Raw genomic sequence first — 9,140 nt, 5'->3', positions numbered from 1 at the left:
GCTGTATTGGTTGTGGTTTTTACACATATAAACACATAAATAAGAGGGAACCAGCTCAAGGAGAGATTTACAGGGAGTGCAGAATTATTAGGCAAATGAGTATTTTGTCCACATCATCCTCTTCATGCATGTTGTCTTACTCCAAGCTGTATAGGCTCGAAAGCCTACTACCAATTAAGCATATTAGGTGATGTGCATCTCTGTAATGAGAAGGGGTGTGGTCTAATGACATCAACACCCTATATCAGGTGTGCATAATTATTAGGCAACGTCCTTTCCTTTGGCAAAATGGGTCAAAAGAAGGACTTGACAGGCTCAGAAAAGTCAAAAATAGTGAGATATCTTGCAGAGGGATGCAGCAGTCTCAAAATTGCAAAGCTTCTGAAGCGTGATCATCGAACAATCAAGCGTTTCATTCAAAATAGTCAACAGGGTCGCAAGAAGCGTGTGGAAAAACCAAGGCGCAAAATAACTGCCCATGAACTGAGAAAAGTCAAGCGTGCAGCTGCCAAGATGCCACTTGCCACCTGTTTGCCCATATTTCAGAGCTGCAACATCACTGGAGTGCCCAAAAGCACAAGATGTGCGATACTCAGAGACATGGCCAAGGTAAGAAAGGCTAAAAGACGACCACCACTGAACAAGACACACAAGCTGAAACGTCAAGACTGGGCCAAGAAATATCTCAAGACTGGTTTTTCTAAGGTTTTATGGACTGATGAAATGAGAGTGAGTCTTGATGGGCCAGATGGATGGGCCCGTGGCTGGATTGGTAAAGGGCAGAGAGTTCCTTTCTTTGCAAGGACACTCAAAACACTGACAGAATCCATGGATGGCAGGCTGAAGAAAGGTGGCTATATTGGTCGCTGATTTGTTTTTGTTTTGTTTTTGAATGTCAGAAATGTATATTTGTGAATGTGGAGATGTTATATTGGTTTCACTGGTAAAAATAAATAATTGAAATGGGTATATATTTGTTTTTTGTTAAGTTGCCTAATAATTATGCACAGTAATAGTCACCTGCACACACAGATATCCCCCTAAAATAGCTAAAACTAAAAACAAACTAAAAACTACTTCCAAAAACATTCAGCTTTGATATTAATGAGTTTTTTGGGTTCATTGAGAACATGGTTGTTGTTCAATAATAAAATTATTCCTCAAAAATACAACTTGCCTAATAATTCTGCACTCCCTGTATAGATAAAGATCAACCAATGCGAAAGTCTGCGAATAGATGGACTTTATCAGCAGCATACAAAGAACAATTATGTACATGATTTCCATAGCCAGTAATAAACCGTAAAGCACAGTTGTCATGGTCATTGTCATGGTCTTATTTAAGAAGGTGGCGGAGCCCCAGTCGGCGCGGGATTATACTAAGTCGAACCTGTTAAGTACCTCCGTAGATTAGTGTGTTGAGATCGGCTTTGCTACTAAAGGCTGCCTGCTGAACTGTGTATGTTTTTGTGTCACCAGGAGTCGGGAGTCAGGAACGTCGTCACGAGGGGAAATCACGGAGTGGAATCGGGTTTTTGGAGTTGTCACCTTTTCACTGCTATGGACACGTGCACTGTGTGGGATTCTTAGAGGAATCGCCACAAGAGTCACAGTGCTTGAATTGTATATAGTTGTCGTTTCTGTCCACTCACCATAAATAAATCCACTGTCCTTCACTAGAGTCTCGCGTTTGGGCCCTACTTTCTCTTCAACTCCACGGTCTGCCGTCGCAGCCCGTGACAACAATGGTAGACTGTATCCAATGTCTTTATGTAGTGGGCAGGTGTATTCATAAAAAGCAGGTCACTGTAATCGAATAAAGGTAAAAAAAAAAGTTGCATGAATCAAGTGTTGTCTCACTTGGAGGGAGAAACAGGATTGATTTATATTAAAACTAACTTATTTTTAGTTTTAACTTAAATACACAAACCTTTGAATGTGAGTTTTAAATGACAAATTCTACGGTGGCCCTGAGAGGCCAAACGGACTGCAACTTCAGAAAACACTTGCAAAAAGAAAAATGCTGCAAAAGCACACAAAGCACAACAGAAATAGGAAAAAAGACAACGGAAATGTTTCTGGGGAGACAATAACCGGACGGACCAGTTGCACGAACCAAAACATGTATGTATGGCTGTATCCCAATTCAGGGTCTGCAGCCTTAAAGTACGCAGCCTTAACGGTCCTCAAGGGCCGCACTCAAAGACCGCTGAGGCCGGAAGTGTGAGGCTTGTAGGCTTGTGAAATGGGACGGTCTAGCCTCCGTCGCGCTGCCCAGGTTGCCTAGCAACCATGATACCTACAGCTGGAAACGTTTCATACAGCTTTGTTTGACAGAAATGAAGGAGAACATATTTTGTACATTTGTTTCTACATGAGCTCTGTGTGATTTGATAAGTATCTGAGGCTGAGACCACAGGACTGTAAAACATGATTTTTGGGCTTCATTTCTGTACTGAACAGTCATTTAAGATTAGCTAGTAAATAACAATTAGCTAATGTTGTTCATGAGACTAAAGTCATCTCACTTTGGTAATGTAAATATAATATGGCCAATATTATATTAATCATTATTAGTTATTACAGCAGTGAACATGAACTCTGTGCCAAACACTGAGCTTCAGTAAAGATTCAAGTTGCATTTATTTATATTTCCTATCACCTTAAATCTTCACTTAAAGACAAGTATCTGTGACAGTGTATATATAGATGTATTATATACATGAGACAAATATTGTTCTTTTAATATGTTGGCATTACTAAATTTGGCTCAATGCTTATATATGTGTGGAAGAAACAAATGTACGAGCTGTGATAACTGTTTCTGATAGAATGAAGAGTAGACTGATATATGAAATATTCCTTTATTGGGTGAGAAAATCAGACCATGTCATAACTGCTTTAAGTCATACAGAATAGATATCAGAGCCTTAAACAGGCTGACTTCTGCTAAATGGGTCAAACTGGGCAGAAAGTAGACAAAGACATAACATCCTTATAGAATATGATGTAACACTAAAGATCAACTTACCTCAGAATATATAAAGCATATAAAAAATTACAGCAATATGATGCAACAAACACAGCAGTGCTACTAATCCAAAATACTCAAAGCTTCATAGAACTGAAACAAACATTTATTTTTAGGTCCATTCTGCTGCTGATACATACTTTAGGTTTCTGAATATTAAACTTGTTGCTGCCTTTCATAGTGTGTAACTTGAAGGCCCTGAGTACTTTCTCCCACACTGAAAACACTGGAATGATAAAATTATTTGAACATTACCTAATAAGACTGATTCAGGACAGACAGTTAGTTATGTTAAACTTTTCTAGCAGTCCTTCACAAACAGGGAACAGTCTGTCTATTCTCTCCATCTGTCAGCTGCTGCTGGCTCTTCCTCCTCCTCTTCCTCACACACTGCTGAGTTTGTCCTGGTGGATCATCAGGGATGCAAAGCCTCACAGATGATGTGCAGCAGTGGGTCCCTCAGTCTGTCCTCACTCTGGACACTTGCAGTTGTCACACATGGAAATCAAATGTGTGATAAGCTGCAGGATTCAAACACAAGTGTAACTTATAAATAAATGTTCATACTTTTATTCCACAATCAGAGAGAAAGAAACAGAGAGAGAGTGCAGGACAGGCAGACAGGTGACAGTCTCAGGTGTATACACTGCTACAAACAGGAGGATTTAGTGTTTGTGTTATTACGAGTGTAAACAAGAAGAGTTCCCAGATGGTACAGTGGACACATGTGTGACTGCTGTGATTAAAGCATCTTTCTTTCAGCTTAACGAGTGAACCGTCAGCTCGTTCAAACACACGTTAAAGTCCGTTTGGCTCGACACCACCGAACAGAGGCAGCAATATAACATAGCTAACATTAACAGTGCAGTGAATCCTGCTTGTGCCGTGATATTCAGGACTGCAAACCGAGCAGCATCACTGACTTTCAGCTTGTTGTGTTTGTGGATATATGACTGACTTTAATTATCCACAAAATCATCAGATTCTCTGAAAGATTAAGGTCGACTATCTAACGGCGTATAAAGTAAAGGCTTTAAAACAAAGTAAATGCTGAAAGTACAAACATCGCTAATGTCACATAACTTTGCCGGCATGTGGCCAACAGTAATGTTTTAATGTTCCTCATTATTAAACATTTGCACATAAATAAGTGACATAATATTCAGAACTTACTTTTGAAAGTTTACTCTTTGGCCGCTCCACTTCTTTGAAGTGTCTCCCAGTCCCAGTGCACTTGTTAGCATGTTTTGGTTCGTGCAACTGGTCCGTCCGGTTATTGTCTCCCCAGAAACATTTCCGTTGTCTTTTTTCCTATTTCCGTTGTGCTTTGTGTGCTTTTTAGCGTTTTTCTTTTTGCAGCATTTTTCTTTTTGCAGCGTTTTTCTTTTTGCAGCATTTTTCTTTTTGCAAGTGTTTTTCTTTTTGCAGCATTTTTCTTTTTGCAAGTGTTTTTCTTTTGCAGCATTTTTCTTTTTGCAAGTGTTTTCTGAAGTTGCAGTCCGTTTTTGCCTCTCAGGGCCACCGTAAAATTCTAATTTATAATGATATCTGGATAATTGTAAGTTGTGACCATTTCAATTACAGTTCCTTGAATAGTTTTTATCTTAGTAGACCTAGATAACAACTCTTTGGCATTTGAGAATAACATGAACTTGGTTTTCTCTGCATTTAACAGAGAAGTTAATAAAGTCCCATTTAAGTTGAGTTAAATGGGACTGAACAACTTTTATTGCACAGAAAGTTGTCCAGCTGCAAACTACACAGTAATGAGAGCTGAAGATGTGAGTTATGGTCAAATCATCATCAAAGAGATGAAAAACAAGTCAAAGACAAAAGGTACATCTGATCTTTGTCTCCATCATATTTCAGTTCTACACACTGACCCCTTGGTTTAAGCTAAATGCTAACATTAGAATGCTAACAGGCTGATGTTTAGTAAGCTTTATGTTAAACATGTTCATCATAGTAGTAGGTAACATTTCCTTGTGAGCTGTGTAAATCTGTGTATTGCTTGATTCAAAAAAATCACATTGTCTTAATATTCTAATAAACAATCTAATTAATTAGCTTGTGTACATACGATAAATGCATTCATTAATTCATTCATTTTCTACTGCTTATCTGGATCAAGGAGGAAACCGTCTAAGCAGAAATCTGGATCACCCTCTCTGTAGCCAAGTCCTCTAGCTTTTCTGGTGAAATGCCTCAATGTTCCAGCATTGCTAAGCCAAGTCCAGACTGGTGTTTAGAAACAGTCAGAGCCCTTTCTCCAACCCAAAAGCTGAGGGAACCAATAGTGTCCTCCACCTTTGGTAGTGACGTTACTGAGTAATATGTTCCACACCATTCCCGATGAGTCTGAAATCTCATTCGGGTGCACACACTAATTACCAAGATCAAATTCTTGTTAATGTATAAAAAGGTATACTCAACAAACTAAATGTCATTTGATATGATATTTTTGACTTCTTTAAACAAGCATCCTGTTTTTTATTTCAGTAAATCTAAAGCCGATGACAAGTGAGAAACTTGTGTATTTTCTTATTTGGCAGATAATAACAGCATGTTTACTTTGTGCTCTGTGGTGAAGTGCATCAGTTTGCATTAGAATAAACACAGCAGCATTGTGGTCGTCTACCTTCTTTTTCACCCAAACACCCACCAGCTTTTTCTGGTCAACTTTTGCTTGCAGCAGAGGCATGTAGTGGGAAAAAAAAACCTGTGAAAATCTGATGCTCATTTAAAAAAAATTTCAGTGCAGGATGTAACAAAAACATATTGCCATAGCTGTAGTGTTATAATACAGTATTACAGTACTACTGCAATTGATGTTGCAGAGACTAATCCAGCTGCAGCCCACTCAGAAGTGGAAACTGAAGACATGAGTTATGGACAAATACTCATCAGATCAAAGACTCCCAGAGGTACATCTGCTATCTATCGTCAACTTTGAACAGAGCCAAGCTAGCTGTAATTCTAAGCTAAGCTAACCACATCCTGTCTCAAGGTCAGGATGTCAAGCTTTTCAGTTCTATCAGACAGCAGACTGAATTTCCTGGAACACAGCAGAAAAACTGTGCCTGCATGAGTCTGTTGGCTGTCTCAGATCTTTAGTGAGGACCTTCTGTCTGCTCCAAAATCAAGACTTAAATGTAGAAGCCTTAAGGCATTGAAATGACATGCATGAGGATATCAGGTTCACAAAATCAGTGACTTCCTTCAAATCAGTTCTAAAAATGCCAAAAACATTTTCATAGACTTGCTTGTTGTGTGGTTTCATTATATGTGATGTAACACATGTTGTCTAATTCTAGTTTTGGTCATTTGGTCTCCTGAGAGTGTTTCTGCATAAATGATTGTTACCAGACAGACATACCAAACCAACAACACTATCCAATACTACCCAGTAAACAAATACCTGAATAGTTGAAAATCTGGGTGCAGTCGTAAGAACAAGAACACCACCCTGCACTTTATAGATACTACATGTGTTGGGGGTTCCTTTTAAAAAAAAAAAAAATATGGCTGAGTCTGAGAAACCTTCTTCAAGTTTCAGGAGAAGAAGGAGATCTTGTAAATTTCATTGATTCAAGACACATCTAAAGTGTTGGCAGTGTTTGAAGAACTTTGTCTTATTAACCTGAGCTGGTTCCCAGTAAAGTCTGAACTGGGACTGTGTGTGATGCAGAGAGGTGGAGATTGGAGGTGCTGATTGAACTACATAGCTTGTAATCATGTTTCCTGTTGTTTGAACTGTGTGTGTTTGTGTTCAGACTGTGAACCAGAGCCAGACGTCATCTACTCTTCACTGAAGTAGTCCACCAATCCAACCACTAACATCCACTGCTGGTCTCTGATTGGTCCTCCCAGCATCTCAAGAGTACAACTGCTTGTTGAAATACTTTTATATATTTTGCGCCTTTTTTTCACTGAACCTTACTCAAACGACTCAAAAAAGACATAATTTTTAAGAGAATTTTCTGCCAAGTAGGCAATGATCATTTAAATGTGTTAATATGCTTTATTAACTTTATTGTTTTGTAAATTTTATTTATGCTTGGTGACTTATGACTGCAATCTGGTTTCTTTGGCAGATTAATAAACCTCCGTTCTTGTATAACGTTCCTGTGTGGGTATATGGGCTTTACCAAGCTGTGAGATGGAAAATATGACTTGTTTGGTTGTGGCTAACCAATGGAAATGTCTCTTCAGTGGAGAACACAAACACTAAACCACAACTGCAGGCTAGAAACAGCAGGGACCTCATTGAGTGGTTTCAGTGGAGGTTGTGTCTGTTTGTCTGGTTGAGACTGACCTTATGTCCTTTGGCAATCAAAAACCAACCAGCTTTTTAAAAAATGTTTATGTTTGTTTGTTTTGTTGTTGTTTTGTTTTTTTGCAAACTGCAAATCCAAACATTGGGATTTGTCTGCTGACAAAACAAAAGCAAATTTCTACATGTTAGACTGGACTCTGGAAAAGAATCACATATTTTCCAGCTATGCTTTATCAAAGATGTTGTGGCCTTTATGGAGGCTCACAAGGATAAAACCTGGTGCTTTCAGTGGAATATTACTATTTCAGTTTTCCTGTTTTGTAAATTGGTTTGTCATTTTTACAAACTTCAATAGTGTCCAACTGAAAGTTGGAACCAGGACAGATCCCAACCTGTTCAACCTATCAGAGATCTTGAATGACATTCAAGGACTTAAATTTTTGCTCCCATCTAGTGGTAAAACTGGGTATTACATAAACCAAGTTTTTATACATTAAAAAAATATAAAAAATGCAGACTCAACAAACAAAATGTCCTTTGATATACAGTGGCTTGCAAAAGTATTCGGCCCCCTTGAACTTTCCCACATTTTGTCACATTACAGCCGCAAACATGAATTAATTTCATTGGAATTCCACGTGAAAGACCAATACAAAGTGGTGTACACGTGAGAAGTGGAACGAAAATCATACATGATTTCAAACATTTTTTTACAAATAAATAACTGGAAAGTGGGGTGTGCGTAATTATTCAGCGCCCTTTCGTCTGAGTGTAGTCAGTTGCCCATAGACATTGCCTGATGAGTGCTAATGACTAAATAGAGTGCACCTGTGTGTAATCTAATGTCAGTACAAATACAGCTGCTCTGTGATGACCTCAGAGGTTGTCTAAGAGAATATTGGGAGCAACAACACCATGAAGTCCAAAGAACACACCAGACAGGTCAAGGATAAAGTTATTAAGAAAATTAAAGCAGGCTTAGGCTACAAAAAGATTTCCCAAGCCTTGAACATCCCACGGAGCACTGTTCAAGCGATCATTCAGAAATAGAAGGAGTATGGCACAACTGTAAACCTACCAAGACAAGGCCGTCCACCTAAACTCACAGGCCAAACAAGGAGAGCGCTGATCAGAAATGCAGCCAAGAGGCCCATGGTGACTCTGGACGAGCTGCAGAGATCTACAGCTCAGGTGGGGGAATCTGTCCATAGGACAACTATTAGTCGTGCACTGCACAAAGCTGGCCTTTATGGAAGCGTGGCAAGAAGAAAGCCATTGTTAACAGAAAACCATAAGAAGTGCCGTTTGCAGTTTGCCACAAGCCATGTGGGGGACACAGCAAATGTAACGGAGCGAAGGTGATGTTTTTTTTTCACAGTGTTTTTAAAGGAGGGAAACCTTCCTCCAAACGGACAGAGCAGTGGAGCCGCAAAGGGAAAGCACACGAATTAAAAACTGTATAATTAAAATATAATTTATTATATTTAAATAGTTAAAAATGTAAAATGAATTAAAACAACCCTGGCCAGGGGACAACACAATAAAAAATCAATAAAACACAACATTAAAAGTCCAGTGGCGTCCGCCACGGTATAAAAGTCACGAAGAATTAAAAATCCAGTGAAGCGGTGCAGAAGGGAAACCCGGCGGCATCCTCGCCTTCCTCTCCGCGTTCTGCGCCCCGGTGCGCTAAAGAAAGGGAGGCAGCGGCAGTCACTACTCTTTTAGGCAGCTTTCATTCATTAAAAGGGGACAAGTCAAAAGACTTACCCCGGGTGGGCAGACCTCTTAACTCTGCCCGCCGCTTCTTTGTAACCGCCAATATATCGGCAC

General features: G+C 39.3%; 1 protein-coding gene across 2 annotated transcripts in view; it reads left to right on the top strand.

Annotated features, from left to right (window-relative positions):
• The window catches only part of LOC146389872 (low affinity immunoglobulin gamma Fc region receptor III-like), a 136,235-nt gene extending 129,387 nt beyond the window's left edge, over positions 1-6,848 (top strand). The window contains exons 7-9 of one of the 2 annotated variants that reach the window (XM_084913378.1): positions 4,769-4,867; positions 5,869-5,955; positions 6,805-6,848. In XM_084913378.1, coding sequence (XP_084769504.1) covers positions 4,769-4,867; positions 5,869-5,955; positions 6,805-6,848 — 230 coding nt within the window. The remainder of the gene's footprint in view (positions 1-4,768; positions 4,868-5,868; positions 5,956-6,804) is intronic. The other variant, XM_084913385.1, reaches the window with a different exon arrangement.
• The last annotated feature ends 2,292 nt before the right edge of the window (positions 6,849-9,140 follow it).

Source organism: Perissodus microlepis, chromosome 3 (assembly GCF_051167445.1).
Source record: "Perissodus microlepis isolate ML-2025 ecotype Zambia chromosome 3, ASM5116744v1, whole genome shotgun sequence".
NCBI lineage: Eukaryota > Metazoa > Chordata > Actinopteri > Cichliformes > Cichlidae > Perissodus > Perissodus microlepis.
Note: the sequence above shows the minus strand (reverse complement) of the source record. Positions and strands in the feature narration are given on the sequence as shown.